The following is a 25238-nucleotide window of genomic DNA, read 5'->3' on the forward strand; positions in this document are numbered from 1 at the left end:
TATCACAGCTTTAATCCATCAACCTCAACAGGGTATTTTTGGATTTAGAACAGCAGGTTCTGATCTCCTATTTTTTATACTTTCTGACCACCAAAAACAATGCCAAAAACCCCTAAGAATAAAACGAGAAAACTATAAGTAAATGCTATGCTGTGTTACAGCATATAATTCTTGCCCTGTTTCCTTATATGCAGGTTACTACATTTAGTGAAAATGTCCACAGCATTTGTGTCATGGAACAACAATGAAAAACTTGCAGGTGAACCAGCTCAGGGAGGTGGGAAAGAAAATGTACACAGAAAGAAATGAATCACGTAACATAAAGTGCCAACTTCCAAACCACTGAAACTCTCACAGTCCCTGAGCGTAAGATGAGGGAAGGCAGAAGGACAGAGAGACAGAGACACACAGGTAGAGGAGAAGAGAAAGAGAGAGAGGAGGAGAGGGAGGGAGGGAGGGAGGAAGGAAGGAAGGAAGGAAGGAAGGAAGGAAGGAAGGAAGGAAGGAAGGAAGGAAGGAAGGAAGGAAGGAATTTCTAACAAGCTGGTTACAGTCCAGGGTACTGTTAATGCCAGATCATCTCCGAGAGGAGGACTCCAATTCAACTTTAAGTCACAAAAAGCACAGAGCAGCCACAGGGGTGTACACAGGAGGAGAATTTGGGCCATTGTTTGTTACGCAGCTAAAGTAACCAAGGGAGAGGTTATCAGCTGGGTAGATTTAAGCAGATGAAAAGCAAGTAACAGCCCTGACAACAGCCCCCTTGTTTCCATAAACACAGAAACAGCCAGGTACATTTTCAGGTGCCTTCTCCAGAAGCAGCCCTGCCCTGTGCAGCAGGACCAGCCGCTGCAGGGACGGTGGCACTGCCCTTCTCTTCCCTGCTCCTTCCCACCCCCACGGGTTGTACCACTAACTCCAGTATGGAAAACACAATTTTATTCACAGCAGCCGGGAATATTTCCTTCCAAAAGGCCACATCCCACCATGCTGGAAAAGCTTAAACAATATATTCTCCAAATAAACCATGAAGCAGCCTGGCAGCCATGTGAAAAGCTGTAAGCAAGTGAAACCACCCCATCCTTTGGCCCCAAATGTCACTTCACCTCAAATACTGGTCATTAGGCTCTGAAATCAGTCTTCGCTTTCCTAGAAGTGGAGGCATACTAATGCTACAGGACTATTTGGATGAATATTCCTTATTCACATATACAGCCACAGGGTTAATGGGAAGGGAGGGCAGACTGAGCTTGGTAGACAGACAGCTCTCTGGCAAGGGCTGTGCCTGTGTTTAGTCCAAGCACATCACATGGGTCTCCCCGTGACAGGAAAGTCACAGCCTTACAATAAATAGTTCCAGTGCAGTCACCGTCGTCTCAGTTACAGCATAACGAAACCCCCCCACTGTCTGAAGTCAGTTCCTGAGAACGAATGCACAGTCATTTCTCCCCTGAAATGAAATTTAAGCAATCTCAGGTCTCCTCATGCCTCATCTTTTAAGTGCAAATATGGTAAAAAGTCACAAATTACAGAGTTGGCAAAGTAAGCGACAGTAAAACATGGCCATGAGCAATGTTTTCTTTAAGACTGGCAGAAATCTCAGAATCACTTTGAAGACGAGCCTAAAAATGAACAGCAAAAAGGGAGTGGAGTCAGGAAGCACCTGGGAACTATTTACTGTCGAAATGACACTGACCGTCTCGGAAAGGCTTACCCAAAGCAACATGTATATAGGAAACAGGTTGCAATGAGGAGCTGAGGCCACATCATGCCTGGGTTTACCCAGAAGCATCTTTCAGGGGAGTCAGGGCACCTTCTCCATCCACTATAGATTAGGGTAAATATTTTCAGTAAGTAACTGATTTCCAATAAACAATGCAGTTTTGGGGGCGCACCAAAATGTTTCAGACGTTCTAGTTGAAGATAAGTTCTGGCTGCAAAAAAGTATGGTGGAAAAAGTGTAGAAATCTTAGAAGATTTATTTTTACCATCTAAGAAAAAACTGCTTTGATTTTGTGTTCTGAAATGGTGTATTCCCTTTGAACTTGACCTGAATTCAAAAAATGAATGAAAACACTAAAAATAGGGTTAGACAGTCCTGAAGATTAATGGACAGCTTTTATTTGGGCTGGGGGGGAGAGATAAAGAAGACTTTTGGCTGTCCTGAAAGTCACTAGTTTTTAATTTAGCTCAAAACAAACTACCCTCCCCCCCCCCAATCTGTTTCAGGTTGAGCTGAAGTAAGATATTTGTGCTTTTTTTTTTTTTTTTCTCAGTTTCACTACAAGAAGGAGAATCGGAAATTTAGACTTCTGTACTGAAAGTCCCAAGCTTTTTCTTCTTTTTTAATTTTTTTTTTTTTTTTTTTTTAAGAGAATGCAGTGAAACCTCTTGTTTAAATCAGAGCGGGGTCTGAGTGCAGAATGCAGCGCAAGCCCTCGGGGGCAGAGCCCCCTTAGCAGAGGCACCCTGCCCGCCCAGCCGGGTCTCGCGGGTCTCCTCCTCAGCCTGGGTGCTGCGGCAGCGCAGCCCCCACATCGATGCCAGCATTTAGGCTTGATCAACCCACCCTCTCCTCGGCACCTCCTCGAGCTGCTGAGTGCTCCTGGTTTTTGTATTCAGAGGCAATCAGGAGGCACTTCACAACCAGCCTCAACACTCATCGTGTTCATGAACAACCTCATCCTCTCATCTACTGAGCTCGATTTGGGGTATCTCTGCTCCTCTGAAAACTGGCAGTTGTTAGATCAGCTCAGCTCCCTGGTGAAACCTCACCCCAGGCCAAGGGGAACTAGGACCTGAACTTGCCATCTTCCCTTCTCATGGCTCCAGCAAAGCCCAGCTAGGAAACGTGGGCAACAGAAGCAAAAGTGTCTCGGAGCTGCAAGAAAAAACATAAGCAATGGGAAATCTGAGTCATGGCCAAGGGGCAGGTGAAAGGATGCAACGCCTGGAATATGTGAGACTCATGGGAAAAAGGAGGGTTTCATCATAAAATGAGGATATCGTTTATGCAACAGTTAAAGACATCGGAGTTCAGCGGCATCGCGCCAGGGAAGGGCTGAAAGCCCCAAATTCAGCATCAAGGGTTGTGCAGGACCCCAGGTTGCAGGCGGTTGTGTGTTCAAAGAAAGGCACAGGGAGACTATTTTTTCTGAAGAGGGAGAAAGCAACTCAATGAAACTGCAGTTTGACTGGGGACGCTGCAGTCAGAACCTGCACTTTGGCAGCTCGGCAGTGCAGGCCATGAGCAATTCATTTAATCAATGTCTTGTTTCAAGAGAACATAAAAGGGGCTTTAATTAGGCAAAACATCAGGATACGCCTTCTTCCCTTCTGTGCTTTTTGAACAAGGTATCACTAGCTTTCATGATGCTTGGATCGGGCTCTTTGGACCACCCTACTCAGAGGATACGCAGAGGCTGCTCCTTCCTAATGACCCATGGCCACCCGTGTGCTTTACAGACCCGTTTTACATCACTGGCCACAACAGAGACTGTTCTCATACACATGGAATTAATGATTTTCCATTTAATCCTGCTAATTATTTACATCTCTTACGGCAGGGAGAGCCCCAGGGGAATTACACACTTCAAGAATTTCCTTTGCTACCTCGATGGACAGCAAAAGCCCTTTTTACCACGTGAAGTGAAACAAGCTGCCTTACGAAGTCTAGTCTTTCAAAAAGAAGGGAGAAAAAGGCAATACTGACATTTGCAAATTCTGGATTCACCGCCTAACTCTGCCAGGGACTTTTCCAGATTGGAGCAAGTGAACGTGCATGCCGAGTGCCTGCGAGCTAAACAGCAGCACGAACACCCACTTTCTTCCACCTCTGCCTGCCTTGTCAGCTGAGACGGCAAATGCTTTTGGCAGGAACCGTCTCTCGCTATCTGCTCGGCATCGCTCGAAGCCTGACACCGCAACCGTCGCACGAACGCCAGGCCGTATCCACACCTCCCACTTACCAGCCACCACCTGTAGCTGTCTTCTGGGACCAAGGCATTTTGTGAGGTCAGGAAAGGTTGCATAGTTGAATTAAATCTCTGATCGAACCAGAGGGAATGTCCCAGCTCAGAAATGCACGTGCGACAGCTGCACGGTCTCCTGGGGTACTTGAAGAGTTTTTGGACTTGCTCGGAAAACTGCATGATGAGATGTCTCAGATCCCAGGTGGTCGTGCTCACCTGGTGCGTGTAGTTCAGCAGAAATGACGTTGCCGTGATGAGCAAAAAGGCGAAGGTAAACACTTTCACGTTCCTCCTCCTTACGACGACCATCTTTCCCGCTCGGGTTCTGCCGTCGCCGCTGACCAAGTACGATGCAGGGTCCAATGTAAGGCAAAAAGGAAAGGGTGCTGCAGGCGCCTGCCGGTTACCACCCTGGGCTTAGGCTGAACATACCGACTCCACTACCTCCATCCGTAAGGGAAGAAGCTTCGTTTCCCCAAAATGGGCTTGAAAAAGGCAAGGCTGGGTATTTCCTTTCACCTTCTCACAGTGCTTCCAGGTGTCCTCCGCCTCTCCGTGACCTGCTGCTAACGTCTCCCACCGAGGATTCAATGAAGACGGACCCTTGCCCTTCTGTGTACCAGAAGATTTAGAGGGAAGCCTCCTTTTAATCAGCATTAAAAATTAGGTTTTCTGTGTGGGAGCAAGCCGTAAATTAAAGCAAGCAAATTGTAGAAAGAAGAGGGTGGTTATTCTTTTTTCTTGGAAGTCAGTTCACGAAGGATCAGATCATCCAGGGATGTGCATTCCAGCAGAGAGACGTGCTTTGATGTCCATTTAAGCCATGGAGAGCAGTTTGCAGCCTGGAGTCACGCACACACACAGAAAGAAAGAAAAATGAATGTCAGAAAGTTTTTTTGCATTCCTCCCAACCTAATTTCTCTGCTTTTCTCTGCCCATCCCAAAACTTCTGATCAGCTCAGAGCCCTCGACACAGCAGCACCAGCTGAGATTTCTGCTGCGCTATTTGCATACTGAGAAGTTTCAGGGTGAAATTTCCGAAAGGGCAGAGCATCGACCTGTGGACATTGAGTCCCTTTGTATTGAATCAGCCCCGGCACTCCGGCCTTATTTGAATTACAGTTTGTAGCCATTTGAATGGCAATGACTCACCTCCTTCCTTTAGGCTGACCTTGATAGCCACAAGATACGCAGCAAAGTGTTCATAACTCAAAGCAGCTGAGCAAAAAGCACCCGGCAAAGGAGGGAGGAGCAGGACAGGGAGGAAGAGGAATCGTTTCCTTTCTCTTCCTCCTCCCCAGCCAGCTTAATTTCTTAAGGATTGGGGCTGGACTCGTGATTCAGAGAAAGCCAAGCAAGAACAGCTCATACATCCTGGGACAGACAGGGGAAATTAAAGTATAAATGGCCTTTGTTTTGTGCGGGTTATTGCTGTTTTTCCTGCCAAGGAAGTGTAGGTGAGGGCAGCATGCGATCTCAGGGAGTTCCTGTGAGATCCCAAGCCCGGCAGAGAGGCAGGGAGCTGCTTCACCGCGGTGAGTCAGGGGATACAGAGGGACTCTCCGCCCGCTCCCCTCCTGGTGTCCCCTGTCTGGCAGCAGTGATTTAACGGGTTTTTAAAAGCCAAAAATGGATCCCTTCCTCCCATGATGACATTGTTTTGTGGGGAAAAAAAAAAGTCTTGCGGTTTTTCAAACTTCGGATGTTTGCAAAAAGCCCCAAAAGTGCCATTGCTTAAATAACACTGTTTTGATTAAAAAAAAAAAAAAAAAAGAAAAAAATCAGAGAAGCATCTGTGTCAGAATATGTGCAATTTATGAACAAGCCAAAGCCCAGCAAAGAGAAGTCTCATTCGCTACTCAGCTGCACGTTTCAAGCCGGCAAGCAACCGTTACCTGTCAAAACCCCCCATTTTAACCCATTCTGTGCACCACATTGAAGCAGGATCCCCCCATTTCATCCCCCGAAGAGGAGGTGAACACGGGGGAAATATATCTGGTGGCCACAGGTCTGGGCTGGGCGCAGCATCCCTGGCTTTGCTGCTGGCTTTTCTCCTGGGGATCCACGAGGAGCTGCCCAAGGCCAAACCGCTTTCCCAAGGGGTTTGACATGGTGACTTGGAGACAGCACAGGCCTGGTTTTTAGAGGCAACGTGTAAATATTTACCGAGTCCCATAAAGCCAAATCCGAAGACCGGAGCCTCAGACCGTGGTCTTAAGCCTCTGCTCTGGTTCAGGTTTCTCATCTGCAGCACGTGATGGGTAGTGTGTGCCGTTCAGTTAGCTGCTGTTTGCCAAATGCCTCAAGATTTATTTTAGCTCTGGCCCCTACCAATGCATTTACAGGAGCTCAAGGGCTGACAAGTGGGTCAGGCTGGATAACAAAAGGCTTTATTAACCCCGGCTGCTCGGGTTCGCCTGCACCAGTAAATTAAACGGCATCAGGGAACAATCCTGCGCTCGCTTTAACTTTTTAGAAGGAAGTTTTGGAGCTAACCAGAAATCTTCCAAACTATTCCCGGGTACAACTCAGGAACCGTAACCCAAGAGGCAGTGGGGATGCTGCCGCTGTGCCTTGGAGAGTTAGAAAGGGAGCTTTAGAGCACGGCCTCCGTGCATGGCCCCGTCCATGCCAGCTGGCCTCTGTGCTGGAGAGCGGCCCCAAACACATTTGCTTTACTAGCCTGGATGTAGTTGTTAGTCTAAACAAAAACACAGCCTCTAAACCCCCCCAAAATATGCCAGATCCCAGAAGCAGATTGATTCTCCATTTATGGAGCAGATAATTCAAGAGCTGCGATGCTGGCGGGTCGAACCCCTACTGCTGTTAACGCTCGGCCAATTCAGTATTTGTAAACACAGTTCCTGCTCTTCTATTATTTTGTTAAGTTGAGGAGGGAGGAGGATTATCCAGTCTTTCTTGGAAAAGCCTATAAAATGGAGTATTGTTCATAAAAGAAACAGTTCTGGCCTCCAAAACAAACACCCATTTCACCAGTTTGGTTTTTTTTCTTTTGTAACTGAGCTAAGGTTAAACTCATATTTAGAATTTGAAAAAAAACCCAACCAAACAAACCAACCAGCGTTTATGCAGTGGACTGCAGTGTCTCCAAACTCCTACTCATCCCATCTCTTATAGCACGTGATGGGAAGGTGAGAAACCAACACTCCCAAGGCCCTTTTCCTGTGTGGAAATAAAGGCTGGATACTCTATTTTAATTCTCGCTACTTACAGTTTCCTATGAATGCTCATGTTTCCTATAGATACTCATGATAGAAAAAAAAAATATATCTATAACCTGACAGAAAGGCTCTGGGGACTACAAATGTGGTTTAGGGCCTGAGGAGAAGGAAGGCTGAAACGAACGGAAAATGCTTTCATCGAGTTCACTGTGACTTGGACCGGGACCATTTTCTTCCTTTCTTAAAACACGCCCCAGACATCAGTACTTTCAGTCTTCCCAGCATCTTGCACCGCATCTCAGATTGTCCCTGCTCACATATATTCTCACATATATTCTCTGCTCACATATATTCATAAATCTTCGCAACAGGGTTTTTATAGGATTCGCCAAGGTGCCGGGAAGCGGGAAGGGCAGGGACGATGCCGAAGCAGCAGCTGGTGTGGGAAACCATGCAGGGCTGCCAACCCGGGCTGTTGGGAATGTTTTACCTGCTGATACTATTTGCGATAGTTAATTTAAGCCATTACAAGTAAGTAGCGTGATACCAGCCAAGGTCCTTATCAACATACCTTGTCATGACCTTGGCATTAGTACATCTGTGAATAGGCTATTTTGGCCTCAGACCCAGAAACAATTTCTGGGGAATTCAGGTATGGAGATTGAAATTACGTACCCAGCCCTCGCTACAGCTACGGTCCCCTGAGAGTTAAACAGAGTTTAAGGACAGCGTGTGTGCGGCTGTGCCTGCGGGCAGCTCTCCCAGCTCAGCTCCTGCAAGCAGCAGGTTAAGCTACATTAAGTGATTTGGTGCTTAAGATCTTATTTGTGGTCTGGATTTCTCCTGCTACCTTCCCACCTCCTCCCTCTTCCTACATATACCCTTGTCCCCATGTAGGACACCTCTGTACCCCCTGGGATAACTTATTTATGCTGCCAACACCCAGTGATATGCAATGCAGGGAAAATGTGAAATGATGTGTTCCAGGCAAGAGCAGAGAGGGGCAGGTTCAGAAGGGGCAGGTTCCTCCAAGCTCTGTCCTGAGCGTAGGAGTGGGTCCAGTGTGATTAAATGGTCGTAAAGGAAAGCAGAGCTTAATCTTTTGTCTGCATTTGATATTATCAAATATACCAGGATCAATCCATTGTGATTGTTTGTCTTCATTGTCTTCTTGCATTTTAGAAAGAAGGAATGGAAAGAGCTTTTACTTACTTATTTTTTTTTTTCCCAGGGTAGATCTTTTTTGTATTGTAACCTCACAATCTGAAGACTGTCCCTGGTCCCTTGCCAATTTGGCAATTAACAGACAAGAATAAAAACACATCAGTTCAATGGAATAATATAAAGCAATTCTTAACACCTCCAGGAAATATTTTTTTGACAAATCCACCTACAAATGCAATGTATTCTCACTGCACTTGTTAGGTTATGTGATAAAAGCTCATCTGCACACCCACAAAGGAGCACAGAGAGACAATGGCAGGAGGGGGAGCTCAAATAATACCCTGCCCCAGCTGCTCCCAGGCCCATCCCAGGAGCCATCAGCCCATCAAAGGCCCTTCTGCACCAGCCCAGAGGAGCACAGGGGCACAAAGGCAGGTGGGAACCTGAAATAAGGACTCAGAAGAAGGGACACCCTGTCTGGGTCCCTCCCAGGGCTGGTCCAGGGCAGCTTCAGCTCCAGGCATGAAACTCACCCAGATGAGTCAACACTAGAGCACCTTTGGGACTGAGATGGGTTGCTACCTGGGGGCATGGGACACGGTGCAGGGGAAGAGCATTTGGGGATTGCACAAGATCTGTGTGGTTGGCCACACAATATTAGCAGAATGCTTCATCTCTTGATTTTTTTAAAAAGATGAGTCTTAAACAAAAAGCTTGTAGAAAATAATAATGAAAAAACACTGAGAAAAAAAATCACTGCACTTCTCATCCCCCAAGTTGTAAATGTCCCACTACACTAAGGCAGAGTTTGACCCCTTTTTGATGCCTACTTTGCTAGCAAAGAAGTACTTAGTACCAGCACCACTTCGAGGAGATCTTTGATAGCTTGTGTTAGATACTGACAGTTCAGGATCCAGCTTTTGCCTTCTGGTCCGTAACTCACATTAAAACCCTGGTGTGAAAGGCACTTCTCCAATTTGAAGTTGCCAGCATTTTCCAGACGCAGCGTGTCGGGCAGAACAGCACAAAGGCAACAGGGAACAGCATCCCCGTACAGAGATATTTCCAGCTTTCCATTCACTGCTTGAATAGTTCAAAGGTCCTGAAGTCCTTTAGACTCAAAACCCACATACCCACCCACCGCGGCGGAAGATGAGGAAGGACAGTGCGACCTGCTGCGGCTCTCTCATGACTGATGGTGGCCACGTACAACCCTTCTACAACCCACGTTATTTTACAGCTGGAAAATGTATACTTCAAGGAGTAGGGATTTGCTGCAATTCGAGTTCAAGAGACTGTGCTGTGCTAGAAAGGTCTCGGTGGCAGAACTGCAAATGCCCATTTTCAGAAGCACAGTTCAGATCCCCGCCCTGCAAAACCTCCCAAGATGAATAAGCTTCCCAGCTAAGCCACTGACAGCTACATTGTTATAAAGCCTTTTGGCAACACAAACTGTATGTCCTCAAGCATCCTTCCTGCTGTTTTGGGACTTTCTTCCCATCCACACTCCTCACGAGTAAGTACTTGAACAACCCTCGGTCTCAAAGCCCTGGCCTGGGAAAGGATGGAAGGTTAAATCTTGCTTTACTGCACCCACAAAGGTCCAGAGCAGTCTCAGAAGATGTCATCCCAGGGCAGCAAAAAGTCTGTCCCTGGAAAAATACACATAAATTTCCGCCCCAGGTCTGTGCTTAGGCCTGGGGCAGAACAACGGAGGGGACTGTTTCACTCCAAACCACAGGCTTGTCTGCCCTGCCCAGCTCATCGTTGGCTACCTCCCACTGCCCGGAGCTGGCTGACATTTAGAAAAAAACACTTCCTTGGTCTGACACCTTGCCAGAGACCTCTGAGCATGAGGCTTTTGCTACGTGAGGTAGGTTGTGCAATTACGAGACAGCCTGGCAGCCCGTCAGAGTTAAACACAGGGCAGAAACCTGAATCTCCCTTAATCAGAGGATGCTGGGACACAGCGCGAGACCTCTAGGCCATCTCCTCCAGCTCCAGGAGATCAGTCTCACCAAGCATTGAAGGCCACACAAGGGCTGGAGACACGAAGGGGTGCCCCAGCACAGCCTCTGTGACTTCAGCCTGTTGGTGCTGTGACTTCCCACGTGCTGCTGGCCCCACGGCACTGGCAGGCAAAGGGGACCCCCGTCCTTCTCAAGACACCAAAAGCCACCACAGGATGTAAATTTGGAAAAGCACCGGCTGCCACTTGACTTTCCCCTTTTCCATCCATAACTTAATTAAAATCAGACTGTGTTTTGTTCCTCAGAGCTAACTGGCTCCTCTCTCCTGTCCATCTACATCCTCACAGGGATGACATAGGTGCTGCTGTCCGATGTGCCCATAGCCACGGAAAAGCAGCCTCTAGTCCCACCTGCCATTTAATCAGGGAGAAAATTATCTGTAATTCTTCTGCCCCATCCGTGACCACGCAGTGAAGCATAAATCTGTTTGACTGCCACTGTCAAACGGGGTCACAGCATCGAAGCCGGGCAAGCCGGTTGGTATATCGCTCTCAGGTTTATTAAAATGCTCACCCCAAGCAACTCCAACTCATCATATCAACACTGCCTAGAAAATAAAACCATTCAAGAAAATTTAAGCCATAAGAAAAAGTAGCTTTAGACAAATTTGAAGGTAGCAACTCCTCTATGCTTCTTGAATTTGGAGCCAGCTATTGGGCAGCGTTTCATCCATCACAGAGAACAGAAGAAAAACTGGAGGTGTTTTATGGAGCGTAACTGCATGGCATTTCAGGTACCAGCAATCTGAAAAAAAATCATTAGGTACTTGTGTCTTATCAGTGAGCAGGTTTGCTGGCAGGCTCAGGCTGGCCAGGTGTCGTGGTTTAACCCCAGCCGGCAGCTCAGCCCCACGCAGCCGCTCGCTCACTCCCCCCTCAGTGGGATGGGGGAGAGAATTGGAAGGGTAAAAGTGAGAAAACTCGTGGGTTGAGATAAAGACAGTTTAATAGGGAACGCAAATGCCACGCACGCAAGCAAAGCAAAACAAGGAATTAATTCACTGCTTCCCATGGGCAGGCAGGTGTTCAGCCATCTCCAGGAAAGCAGGGCTCCATCACGCCTAACGGTTACTTGGGAAGACAAACGCCATCACTCCAAATGTCCCCCCCTTCCTTCTTCTTCCCCAGCTTTATATACTGAGCATGACGCCATATGGTATGGAACAGCCCTTTGGTCAGTTGGGGTCAGCTGTCCCGGCTGTGTCCCCTCCCACCTTCTTGTGCACCCCCAGCCTACTCGCTGGTGGGGTGGGGTGAGAAGCAGAAAAGGCCTTGACTCTGTGTAAGCACTGCTCAGCAATAATGAAAACATCAGTGTGTTATCAACACTATTTTCAGCACAAATCCAAAACATGGCCCCATACTAGCTACTATGAAGAAAATTAACTCTATCCCAGACAAAACCAGTACACCAGGTAAACTGGAGATCTCCCTGGTACTCTAACACAGCCTGCCCTGCCTACGTGCCTAACAGGTCTGTGCCATCAGCATAACAACACAGCTTTTTGTGCAAGATGTGTATAAGATTAACAGAAACGTGGGTAGGGCAGTTGCATTCTGTTGCCTCAAAATAAATCTTTATCTTGGCAGACTTTATCAGGCATGTTGCTGAGCAGTCTGGAAGTGAAAACTCCCCCACAATGCTTGAGGAAAGGGCTGGAGGCTCTGGCTCGGAAAGGGTCACGATCCTGCCCATACCTGTGGGCACTGAGAGCTGCCATCCCTAGTTCCTCCCACTGGGGTGAAGACATTTTGTCCTCCACCACTGCAGAGGAGTTTGCAGCAGCAAATGCTTCCTCCTCCCCAGCATACAAAGAGTCAATTCCTGCCAGGGGTGTTTGGACTAGAGAAATTGCAGTGTTAATATCCAGGATTAATTGTGCTGTCCTCCATGGGCTACAGTTCCTACTCAAGTCTTCAGGCCAAGTGAGAATTTCTGCTTTGAACGGGGCTGAGAGTGCCATGAAAGATGGTCTGGCTCCAAAATCTCTGCCCTCGTGTGTCCACCATGCCTATGGCAGAACTTGTCTTAGGAACTGAGCTTGGAGAAGGGTGGATGCTCCAACCACCTCTCCTGTGGAGCGACAGGGCAACTTCACTCCACTCCTGGGGAGACGGTGCAGCCACAAATGGGTCTGAAACAAACTTTGCTCCAACCAATGAAGCTTGCATCACACTCTAAATGAAGAACAGCCTAGGAAAAAGTGACAACCTGGCTTAAATCTTTGCTCTCCTGGTTGATCCCAAAGCTCTCCTTGATGAATTGTCCAGATGGAGATCAGTGATGAGTGGTGCCCCTCAGGGGTCTCCACTGGGACCAGTACTGTTTAATATCGTCATCAATGACATAGACAGCAGGATCAAGTGCACCCTCAGCAAGTTTGCAGATGACACCAAGCTGAGTGGTGCGGTTGACACGCCTGAGGGATGGCATGCTATCCAGAGGGACCTGGACAAGCTCAAGAAGGGGGCCCGTGTGAACCTCATGAGGTTCAACAAGGCCAAGTGCAAAGTCCTGCACCTGGGTCGGGGCAACCCCTGGTATCAATACAGGCTGGGGGATGAAGGGATTGAGAGCAGCCCTGTGGAGAAGGACTTGGGGGTACTGGTGGATCAAAAGCCGTACATGAGCCGACAATGTACGCTTGCAGCCCAGAAGGCCAACCATATCCTGGGCTGCATCACAAGAAGCATGGCCAGCAGGTCGAGGGAGGGGATTCTGCCCCTCTACTCCACTCTGGTGAGACCCCACCTGGAGTACTGTGTCCAGCTCTGGAGTCCTCAGCACAGGCAAGACATGGACCTGTTGGAGCAGGTCCAGAGGAGGGCCACAAAAATGATCAGAGGTATGGAACACCTCTCCTATGAGCAAAGGCTGAGAGAGTTGGGGTTATTCAGCCTGAAGAAGAGAAGGCTCCAGGGAGACCTTATTGCAGCCTTTCAATACTTAAAGAGGGCTTACAGGAAAGATGGGGACAAACTTTTTAGCAGGGCCTGTTGCGATAGGACAAGGGGTAATGGTTTTAAACTAAAAGAGGATAGATTTAGATTAGGTATAAGGAAGAAATTTTTTACAATGAGGGTGGTGAAACACTGGAACAGGTTGGCCAGAGAGGTGGTAGATACCCCATCGCTGGAAACATTCAAGGTCAGGTTGGATGGGCCTCTGGGAACCTGATCTAATTGAAGATGTCCCTGCTCATTTCAGGGGGTTTGGACTAGATGACCTTCCAACCCAAACTATTCTATGATTCTATGAATTAAAAATGCTGATGCTGCAAAATCATTCCAGGATCCCAATCAAACTGCCACCTTTTTGATAAACACTGTGTCCCCTACTGCCATCTCTTCATACAGCACCTGATCTTCAGCCTTGAGAGAAGAGTGAAACTGGGTTTGGGGTCAAGAGCAAAGGCTGTGGGGAGCCCAGCTCCCTCCCCTGGTGGCACCAGCTATGCAAGGATGACATTCACCTGGGTACCACTCATCACTGGGAAACACACGGATGATCGTGACTGTGGAGATAAACTCATGATCGGTTTATTTCCAGTAGGAGCTGTAATGTAAATAAGCCACTGTTTATGTAATAGGCCTTTGTTACTGAGGCCAGACTTGGTATCAGGCTAGGCTCGGTGAAGAAGCCCACTGATAATGTACCAAAACTTGCCAATGTAAGCCTAGTCTTAACTTTTCCAGGTTATTATGGTGCCAAAGGAGTGTTCAGCCACATCCGCAGACCATAAAGCAACCAGCCCTTGCAAACTGGTCCCACAGTATCTTCTTCATGGGATAAACTGGGAGAGGCGAGTGAAAAGGGTGATTAATTCAAACTTAACAGGCAGCTCCACTGCTGACCTGTTTATGGTCCATTCCTTTGACTCAACACTCAGCTCCAAGTATTTTCAGGACAAAATGGGAGCACCAGAAAAAGAGCACTGTCCAGCCAAGGCGTGAACCATAGTGATTATGGCCGAGAGGCTGAAGGCTGCCGTGTCTCACCAGGGATGTGCTGAAAATGAACACTGGAAAAATAAGCTGCTGATAGCAACGTCTGCCACAGCCTCTGTCTTGCTAGAAAGTGATTTTGGAGAAGCCTTACCTTTTTATACACACTCTATTAATCAAGAAATGGCACCTCTTCTTCTCTGGCGGTACTTCATTTTCTTTCATATATGACAAATCCCGTTCCCCACAGACACACTGATGTTGTAAATAGCAAATATATCACTACAGGCTCTTAAAAAATATTCTTTCCCTTCCTCATCCTGTAGTCTGCAATGCTGGAGAGACACATAGGTTTAACCTGCTGGACTATGAGAGCTTTTCTGTGATGGGCTCATATCCACCAACAGGTTGGGATGGGATTTTTTGTGTTGTCTCTATATAGGCCGGCACGCTGAGAGCCCAAAGCTGGGGCAATGAAAACAATAACCGTATGGTGAAAATCCTAAACTAAAATTCACTCACTCACTAAAATTCATTCATTCTATCTCTGTAAATTGTTCTACTTTGAAGAGTTCTTTAAAAACATCCAAGCAGACAACTAGACACATAAAAATTGCTGTTTGATTCCTGTTGACAGCCTTTGATGGCAGAGAGACCATGGTGGACAGCGTTGCCCTTGTACTCTCAAATCCTTCCTGTGCCATTAGGTGATTTGTAGGCTGGGATCAAAGCTCTGCTACCCTTTGCTTGGGAAAAAGGAGCTGTAAAGGGATCTCCAGGGCACTCGCGTGTGTTTGCACCTAGCATAATTCTTTAATGGTTCATGATAGGACAACTGTAGAGTTGGAAAGGAGTTTTTCAAGCACAGTTTGTTTTTATTTCTTTGGGGGTTTTTTGATCAGTTTGTCAAAATTGAATCTCTCTGTGGATAAAATTATTTTGCATCTTGATATTCTGTTTCAAGAAACTTTCAAAAAAGAAGGATCTTTGCCATTTTAAATGAAAAAATCTAGTTTTCATTTTGAAAAAAAAAACATTTTTGAGAAAATGCATAATTTATGGTAATTAAAGGAAAGCAAAACATTTAGAAGTTCAAAATTGAAAAAAAAAAAAAAAAAGCTCTATTTTCACTCCTGCTAGGAGAACGGTGAAAAAAATTATCACCTCTTCTTTTTGGTTTTATTTCGTATCGGGCTGACAACGTATTTTTTTAAAAGTCTTGGTAATAATTCCCCCGAGACAGTAAGAATGCTACTTTCAGGTAATCCAAATACAGAAAGACAAATTAACAGTGGCAACAGCAGTAGTAGAAATAGAGGCAAGCTAAAAAGTATTGTAGAAGTGTGAATTCCTGTACATGCATTAGTTTCAGTTTTACAGGATTACAGGCGCGGATATAGGATTATTTCAGATTATAGGACACTCTAAACTAAAGGTGGAACTCAATGACATTGGCAGCAGGTGTTTTGCTAGCCTGTCTATGAGTATCCAGCTCAAAAATATTCACCAATCTATTTCTTGGTTGAAACTGTAGGGAAACGTATGTGACTATAAATACAGTTGTTCATGTGGAACAGACTTCAAAAAATACATTGTGAGGACCCCTGATTTCTGACGTTAAGAGAGCGATTAACTCACCACAGGGCCCCTCATAGCATTGTAATTCTAAATGCAGAGAAAGATTAGATGATAATAATAATATTGATGGCATTGTCAATCATCCCCAAAATCTAGGAAACACGTCTCTGCGCCCACGCGAACATCTCTGACTCTTCGCTGGGATTCCTGCCCTGAAGCAATACCCAGCAGTTGTTGGCACTGTGAGGTTGTTAACTCTTGTTCACACTGATGGGCTCCTCGTTAAACCAACATCGTTTCTCTTACAATCGATGACACCAACTAATACAACTCTGCATTAAACATTTATTCATCAGACACACTGAATTCACTCTGGAGAAGGTTTAATGCCACCACAGGGATTTTCTCCTTCATTAACCTGGGATTTGTGTTTAGTCTTTCTTGTGCTAGGAAGGCATAGATGTCAAGCTGCCCACAATTAAATTCAGAAGTGTTTTAGCATCTGTGCCTATTCTGGACCTGGCAGTCAGTGCAAGCTACGGCAAGTACAAAATAATAGTTCGAGTTTTCCATTTACTGTGCACACTTCTGAGAGTTTGGCAGCCACAGTAAGTTTATGAGGAGTCAATAAATAATACATTAAAAATACATCACAGATATAAGTAACACATTTGATAATTAATATACTGTGCTACAAGCCAGAATTACAAAGCCATTAGGCAGCTACTTTAATTGATTGATCATTTATACATCCCTAATAGGAGTACTTGACCTCTTTGGATCCAAATGCACTGTGTGCTCTTGCTCCCAGCCCAGGCATCATCTAGCCTCTGTGCATATGGTGACATTCCCATTCCAGGTTTTGCCCTACATCTACAACGGTGTTGAAAGTCAAGAAAGAAATGAATGATTCAGACTGCCTTTTATCCAGAGGACTGCCCGATCTTAGGTTGTCTCTAATACCTGATGGATAGAAGTAGCTGCCCAGAGCAGGCAATATGAATACGGCCCTTTGGTGCTCCATCAGTGGAAGCTTTGCTTTGGACTATGTGGTAGCCTGGGTACAGAAAAACCACAGGATTTGAGTGAAGAAGAAATTTTGTCTTTTTGTCTGGACTTTTAAAGTGTTTTTAGAGAAACAAAGATTAGCATACATCAGAGTGCCACAAAAAAGGCTTCCCATAATCCTGAATATGAAAATATGTCAAGAGCTGCATGCAAAATGGATTTGCATACATCAGAGCTGCACATACAGCCGCTCGACTGGGCATCCTGAAGTGCATTAAATATGTTAATACCGAATGATGTGGGTGTTGATAATGGAATGCTGGGGAAACACACACAGACATGCACAAAACTATGGCATCTTTTCCACTTGTCTTACTTAGATGGTTAAAACATAAAAAGGGAGATTGCTAAGGTAGCCAGCAATCCTTGAATATTTAAGGGCCTTCAGGTTCAAAGAGAAATTCAAAGTATCACTTTTCCATACAGAAATAATCAGCAGAGGAAGATTTAATTTATTTAGCATTAAAATTTTAAATTCTAAAATGGCATCATACTATCATCCATCGATTTTGTAAAAGCAGAAATTTTAACACAAGAAAGTGGTGATCAATTCAATATTGCTTTGGTCTTGCCCTCTGCAGTGCTGCCAACCACATCCTACCTAGAAATCAAGCCATAGCAGGCCAGATGCTGGAAACATCAGCCTGGATTTACTCTTTTACCTATGACAAAGAGTGGAAGAGGGAAGATCTCTGTCCTTGGGCTCTGATTATTGAACCAGGCCGGGGAAGCCCCTGCTGCTTACTTTTCCCCAACAATAATTTCCAACATCTGCCCAGTTGGTGCTGCATTAGAAAACCAAGAACTTTTTCTCCTGCATCAATGAAAGACAAACACCAGTCCCACACGGGCTGGTTGGGTGCTGGTCAGAAACCCCAGTTTCAGCCTTGGGGTCACTCTCCTTAAGTGACCATAACCGTATCTGCACTATGTCAGCACAAGCTCCATAGAGGAGCAACATCTAAAGCTAAATCCTGTCTTTGGGTTCAAGATCATGTCTCCCATTCAAACACCGAGAACGGGATCCCACATTCATTGCAATATCCTTTCCCCATCTAAAACATCCCTCTGTTTTCGGCGGGACAAAGCTTTTTTCTTTCTGTTGCAAGCTTTTGTGCATATTACTACTGCAATGAACGTGGGAGCCCGTTCTCACTCTGATGAAAAGTTGCACAGTAACTTTTAAAATGGGGCTTACAAAAATGTCACCGCTTGCTCTAGCAATAAAGCTCCTGGCAAGTTTTAATGGGCACAGTATTAAAAACTAACAGTCCCCAACGACCGCAGGCAGCAGAGCCCTGAGGCTTTGGGTTTCCTCTTAAATGAGCCACCAATTTGTGTCAAAAAGTTTGCTTTGCAGGTGGGAGCTACAGGATTTTTATTTGTATGGCCTCAATTAAGAAAAGGAAAGGGAAAAGTCATTTCACCGTTAATTAAAACCTCTCAAGGATTTGCCAGGAACTGTATACCAAGAAACTCCTGAAAATACGCTGTTCTGCTTGGCTTGGTTTTAAACAGGGTAAGTTGAGTTTTTAATCTCTTTTATTACGTTTCTCTTGCTAAAAAAAAAAAAAAAAAAGTGAATGCTGAAAAATAATGACTGCATCCAAAAGGAAGTCATTACAAATAGAGCTTAAATGTTCTCAGAGGAGAACTGACCTATGACTTTTTATGGAGGAGAGGTAGCATTGGCTGATGAGCATCACTGGTTTTAAGTTGCTCTAAAAGGGGACAAGACTCCTCAGCCCCAGAAGTGTCGTCACACTCCGCTATGAGGTTCATCCAGTATGTGGTAGTTATTGTCACTGGGGTGTTCCCATCCTTAGGAAAAGACAGTGGATACCAGAGCATCCTGTGCCCTGACAGATTGACGGATCGCTCCTAGATGTTTATCTAAAAGATGAAGTTTCCAGTGACCAGCATCGCTGCACAGACATTTCCAAACTTGCAGCTGATGGAAATCGTTCTCATTTTACAGCCTCCTGTATCTCTTACTTCTGAATTTCATTGACCCTGCTCTGATTTACGTGCACGGCAGATTTGGTGCATCGCTGATTTGTATGAGAAACAGTGAGGAAAGCGTGGGAGACAGACGGTGACGGGGCTCACCAGTGACAGCACATGGCATATGAAGGCAAAATGATCTTGCCTGAGTTTTACAAATATATGCAGTCATTTCTGTTCACGGAGCTATCAGCCGGAAAGGCAGCCGAGGAGAGGACTGCTTACCCCTCACAGCCACTCAGTGAGGTGCAGCTCCTGGCTGACATCCGAAACTGAGACGGTTTGGCTTTAATTCTGGACATTCATTCATAGACTAGTAGGAGGCTCAGCTGGGTGAGGTGCTGAGCCGTTTCCTCCCGTGCAAAGGCGGCACCAACCAGTTACACATAACTATTGTAACAGAAGTTCATCTAACTCCTTCTGAAAACAGCCAGTAGAGGAAATTCTCCTGCTTCTCCAAGCAATTTATCAGTATAAGACCATCCCTGGCTCAGACAATAGCAAAAAAAGCCCTTTCCCAAACTCCCATTTGAGTTAACAGTCTTAAAGAAATTGAAACAAGCCTAGCCTTCAGATGAAACACTATGCTGTGAACCTTTCAGCCCCGAATCACAGCTGAAATCTTTGAGAAGACCGCAGAGCATCATCCTGTAGCATCTGCGAGCATCCACCTGCTGCTGAAGCTGCACCCCGGCTTGGCACAGCGATGCACGGGGGCAAGAATCATAGAATCATTTAGGTTGGAAAACACCTTCAAGATCATCGAGTCCAACTGTAAACCTAACACTGCCAAGTCCACCACTACACCATGTCCCTAAGCACCACATCTATACATCTTTTAAATACCTCCAGGGATGGTGACTCCACCACTTCCCTGGGCAGCCTGTTCCAATGCTTGATAACCCTTTCAGTGAATAAATTTTTCCTAATATCCAATTTAAACCTCCCCTGGTGCAACTTGAAGCCATTTCCTCTTGTCCTATGGCTTGTTACTTGGGAGGAGAGACCAACCCCCGCCTCTCTACAACATCCTTTCAGGTAGCTGTAGAGAGCAATAAGGTCTCTCCTCAGCCTCCCTTTCTCCAGGCTAAGCAACTCCAGGAGGAATGTCCCCCTGCTTCCAGATACAGACGTCCTGGGAAACAGCTTCAGCCTGCAACCCCATCCCTCACTTACAGGACATGACACTATGCTGGGAATGATAGGAAAAATCCTGGGATACTGTGGGCCAGGTGGCCAAGTGAGGATGACCATGTAGGCTGAGCAGACTGCACACAGCCATATGCAAGTGGCCCATAGGGACAGTGGGGGCTACACTGTACCAGAGGGAGACTGAATTTGCTCTCATGCATGTACCAAAATGGTTAAAGTGTGCTTCCATAACTTTCCTTTGTCCTCACCTTTTTACCCCAAGGTAGTGGAAGAAAGAGGAGAGGGTACAAGGAAAGAGGATTTGCCTGGATTAACTGGGAGCAGGAAGGTTCTGGGAGCAGGTTTACTGCCTGGCTGACAGGGTTTACAGCTGGAATTAACCCTTATATGGGTCTTACCACTGCATGAAAGGAGGGTGGGGGGCACACAAGGACCTAGCCATTGTCCAGATTTCTGGTGGTCTGAACCGAACCAACCTCCCACCATGATAAAAAGCCTCTTCTATAGCAAGGGCTGAAACAAATGAGAGGGACATCACCCCTCTTCCTTCCCGTGGCTTGTATTAGAATCATAGAATCACAGAATCATAGAATAGTTTGGGTTGGAAGGGACCTTTAAAGGTCATCTAGTCCAACCCACCTGCAATGAGCAGGGACACCTTCAACTAGATCAGGCAGCTCAAATCCCCGTCTAACCTGACCTTGAATGTTTCCAGGGATGGGGCATCTACCACCTCTCTGGGCAACCTGTTCCAGTGTTTCACCACCCTCAGCATAAGAAGTTTCTTGCTTATATCTAGTCTGAATCTACCCTCTTTTAGTTTAAAGCCATTACCCCTTGTCCTATCACAACAGGCCCTAGGGTATTACTGGTACCCTCTCCAACTCATCCTCTGCAAAGCAGGGCTGGGGCTGCAAAGCATCCATGCAGTGAAACATGATTTACAGCTCAACCTGCTCAACACAAGCAGGATAAAAATGGGATTTGCTTTCAAAAACAGCTTTACAAAAACCATGGAGGTGAGCTGCACGTTTGGTGATCGAGCTCCACGGCATCGTCACAGCAGACGGAGGGAATGAAGAAGTTTTTGCAGCCCCACCCGTGCTACTGGAAGGAATAGAGCCCCTTTGCTGCCCAGATGCCCCTCAGCAATGTTGCCCCGCATGCAGGTGAGGTTCCTGCAGGCGATACCTGCCCCAAACCCAGACAATACAGCTTTATGAGAGCACACGTGGCATGTACGTTTTCTCCCAACTCCAGGCTATCTAGCCCTGATAAGTAAAGCCCTTGGCTTGACAGGTGTTGCACGTTACTTCAAGTTGGCCAGACATCTTTAAATGAACTGTAGAAATACCAAACTAATTAAGAAATTAAAATAGAGCTGTCTTCCTGATGAGCAAGCGAAAAAAGGAAAACCCTAATAGTCCTAGACCAAAAAAAAAAAAAAAAACCAAACCATCCCTGGCAATGCCAGACTTGAAGTGACAAAATTCGGGTGGCGTTTGTGCCTGCATGATGACAAACAAGTAAGGGGCAAAGCACTCACTGCTTTCATTTGGGGTACTCCACTCGAGACGTTTGGGGGCTGAGTTTCCAGAGATGCTGAGCATCCACCCCTCACTGGTGTCCCCAATTTTAGCCACTCAACACCCCCAAGAAGCTAGAGCAGAATCCCTCAGGATTGCTGTTCCTCAAACTGAGAAACCCCCCCATTTACCCCTGTTTTCAGCAACATCCAGCTTTGGTCTGACAGCATCTCTTCCTACGCTCATACACAGACATCGCACACACCCTAGCTGAGTCAGGGCTTCGCTATCAGCTTCGAAGCACATCGGAAAGGTGTCACAAAAAAGGACTTATCTCTGTTTTCATTTCCCGACCCACCGAGGCTGGTTTGCTACACGAGGATTAACCTGGGGCCAAACCCTCGGAGGGGGAGGTGGCACACAACAAGCCGGTTATTAAACTCCCATGACAACTCTTCACCACAAGCCTTTTTTTCTGTGATCCCTACAGATACTGCCATGCACAAGACAAGCTGTTGGCAGCTCTGCTTTATGGATGGGGAAAGGGTGAGTAAAGCCTGTGGGCATCCATCTTATTCTCACCCTTACAGAGCTCAAGGCAGAAATGCAACATCCATCCTTGGCTCCCAACTCTGCTCCTGACGCCGCTTATTCCCTTTTCTACTGCTGCTCAGCATTGCGAAGGTAAATCATTAGGAGGAAGCTGGAGCAGTAACAGAAATGTTACTTTGTGCTCTGCAGCCCCTCGTGCCTCCAACCCGCAACTTTTTCAGGGCTGTGTTTCAGCCTGGGTCCTCTGAGCACTTGTTAGGCAGCCGTCCCTGGCAGGGGTAAAAATTGGTTTAAGATGGAATTGGCTGCTGTTCCCATCGCTCTTTGCCAAGTCTGATGCCGCCCTCAGCAAATTTTCTTGCATAACAGGCCACGGTCAGACTGAAAAAGAAGCACAAGCCGTGAGGGCTACTGATAAGGGCAATCTAGTTTGCAAATGCATGGCTAGCTATCTTAACACCAAGAAGATAATAGGAGATTCAAAATATAAAAATGTATTTTAATGCTTCTTTGCCCAATTCACATCCTTCTCATGTGTTTGTGGTGACTCAAGCTGAGTTTCGTTTACGTTCATCGTACGGGGAGTGCTGCACCCCATCGGCACTGCCGGCAGTGCACACCCTGCCGTCACAGCGGTCACTCCTCCGTCATTAACGATGGGAGTTTGGGGATCCACTGGAGAGCCTGTGCCCCCCCTGTCCCCAGCTGTGTTGGGACATTAAGCCCTATTGCCACTTCCAAAGGTGCTCATTTTGCAGTGGCTACAACGGCTCCTGCTGCAGAGCTTTCCCATTCCCACCCGCCCTCGCTGACACCAACAGAGCTCCTGATTTGAGTTACTGCCCCCTGCCCCCCGTACGATAATCCCCAGCCATACGAACCCTAGCGTTAAGGGGTCACATGCTGCTTTTTGTAACTTTACCACCAACTCAGTTTTTAAGAGCCTTTTCTTCCGCTATTCTGGACAAGATTAGCCGCTGCAACTTGATTGTGTTGCTATGGCAGTAATAAGAAAAAAAGTCATTTTTTTCTTAAAAAAAAAAACAACCAAAAATCAATAATTGGTATTACTGTGTAAGGTCCCCGACATTAATTATAAATAAAAGTTAGACCTACTAAAATAAGAGAGTGAATTTACGGCAGCAAGCTTCATGCTGCTGCTGAAGCCTGTGCAGCTGCCACGATACAGATACGAAATATAAAAACTATTGGGGACTGCAGTTTGCATTTTATTGCCTAGGAAAATGAATGTGTAAATAGCAATAAAATGCACAATTATTTAGCACAAAGCCAAAATACTCCACAGCATTTATAGGCTGATGGATGGCTTGCCTGCCTGCTCTAATTTACCATAAAACAAGGAAGACAAGGACGGAGGGAAATAAACAATGGCTCCTGTCAATATGATTAGCTGCGAGACGCCAGGTGAGAGCAGCCGGTCTCCGAAGAGGGTAACGCTGCGCCGCTTCAACCGGCTTTGGCTTCGGTAATTTAGCCGGGATTGCCACGCTGGCTGGCAAAGGGGAGACAGGGATTGCTGCTCCCAGGGTCTTTATGGGCCCCATCCCCGATGCCTCCGGCAGAAGGATGGAGCAGCCACTCGGGGGGTGAGGGCTTCGTGCCTGGCAGCAGGAGGGGGTTATTAGGTAGCCGTGTAACAGATCAGTTTCTGGCCAAGAAAAAAGCTTGCTGGCGCAGAAGTCGGCAGTCAGCTGTCAGGGGCATCACCCGTGACACGACGAGAGGCAGGGAGAGCCTAAAAAATACTGGGGAAAACAAAGGTAAAAAAAAAAGCCACCTGTTAAAAAGCAAGGAGAGAGAGAAAGAAAAAAAAGCACTTGAAACACTTTATGGAATAAACTGCAGACAGAGAGCGCGCTACCAGCTGGCTTGCTGGCTGCGATTCAGTCACCCGCAGCGATGCCTGCAAAGGAGCCGCAGGGTCCCAGGCTGGGTCCTGGCAGCTGGGGCCAGTTTGCCTGCACCGGCCGCCGCAGTTATCTGCTGCCTCCACCTGCATCTAGGAGACACCACGCCATTGTCACCCGCCCTATTCGAGAGCATTTTTGAGTGTGACATGGGTACATAGCAACTCGGGGTTTTTATTCGTTCGTTTTCTAGCTATGTATCTCCATGTAGGCATACAAACCCAAGTTTCGCATACTGTCTTTCTCTGAGGCAGGTAAGCCATGTCCATCTACTCACATTTGCACAATCCCTTTTAGGTCACTGAGGCTGCAGAGACGTGAATCTGGTGCTTAGTGTGATATTAGTGTGATAGTGGTGCTTAGTGTGATATTTGAGGAGCGGCTGAGGGAGCTGGGACTGTTTAGCCTGGAGAAAAGGAGGCTGAGGGGAGACCTCATCGCTCTCTACAACTACCTGAAAGGAGGCTGTAGAGAGGTGGGGGTTGGTCTCTTCTCCCAGGTAACAAGTGATAGGACGAGAGGAAATGGCCTCAAGTTGCGCCAGGGGAGGTTTAGACTGGATATTAGGAAATTTTTCTTCACCAAGAGGGTTATCAAGCATTGGAACAGGCTGCCCAGGGAAGTGGTTGAGTCGCCATCCCTGGAGGTATTTAAAGGACGTTTGGATGAGGTGCTTAGAGACATGGTGTAGTGGTGGTCTTGGCAGTGTTAGGTTTATGGTTGGACTCGATGATCTTAAAGGTCTTTTCCAACCTATATGATTCTGTGATTCTGTGATTCTGTGATTACCCACAGGTTCCTTATGCAGACAGTGGTGCTCCTGCAGAGGGTAATATGTCAGGTAGGGGTGATGGAGCAGGTGAATGGAGGTGGATAAGCTCTTGGGTCACTCCCCACGAACAGCTGGGACGAGAGTCAGAACATGCAGCTCCAGCCCAGCACTGGGATGCACGCCTCGATCTCACACTTTCAACTCACACTTGTAATTTTGAACTTAAAATTCCTCCACTGAGCGACCGCAGCGCAATGGCTCGCTCCCTCCAGTGGCAATGCGGGGAGCCTCGCCTTCTCATTTACTGGGCTCCTAATTTACACATCAAAATTAAGTGCCTAAGGAGAGGCAGTGTGATTAACCCAGA

At 46.6% G+C, this 25238-nt stretch overlaps 1 protein-coding gene across 3 annotated transcripts in view; it reads right to left on the reverse strand.

Annotated features, from left to right (window-relative positions):
- The window catches only part of ST3GAL1 (ST3 beta-galactoside alpha-2,3-sialyltransferase 1), an 82235-nt gene that overhangs the window by 21299 nt on the left and 35698 nt on the right, over positions 1 to 25238 (reverse strand). Inside the window, exons 1-2 of one of the 3 annotated variants that reach the window (XM_075495316.1) lie at positions 5124 to 5259; positions 3969 to 4813 (exon numbers count right to left, since the gene is read on the reverse strand). In XM_075495316.1, coding sequence (XP_075351431.1) covers positions 3969 to 4280 — 312 coding nt within the window. In that variant the 5' untranslated portion in view covers positions 4281 to 4813; positions 5124 to 5259. Of the gene's footprint in view, positions 1 to 3968; positions 4814 to 5123; positions 5260 to 25238 lie in introns of those variants that run through there. The other 2 variants (XM_075495317.1, XM_075495315.1) reach the window with 2 other exon arrangements.

The sequence above is a fragment of the Mycteria americana genome, chromosome 2 (genome assembly GCF_035582795.1).
Source record: "Mycteria americana isolate JAX WOST 10 ecotype Jacksonville Zoo and Gardens chromosome 2, USCA_MyAme_1.0, whole genome shotgun sequence".
Taxonomy (NCBI): Eukaryota; Metazoa; Chordata; class Aves; order Ciconiiformes; family Ciconiidae; genus Mycteria; species Mycteria americana.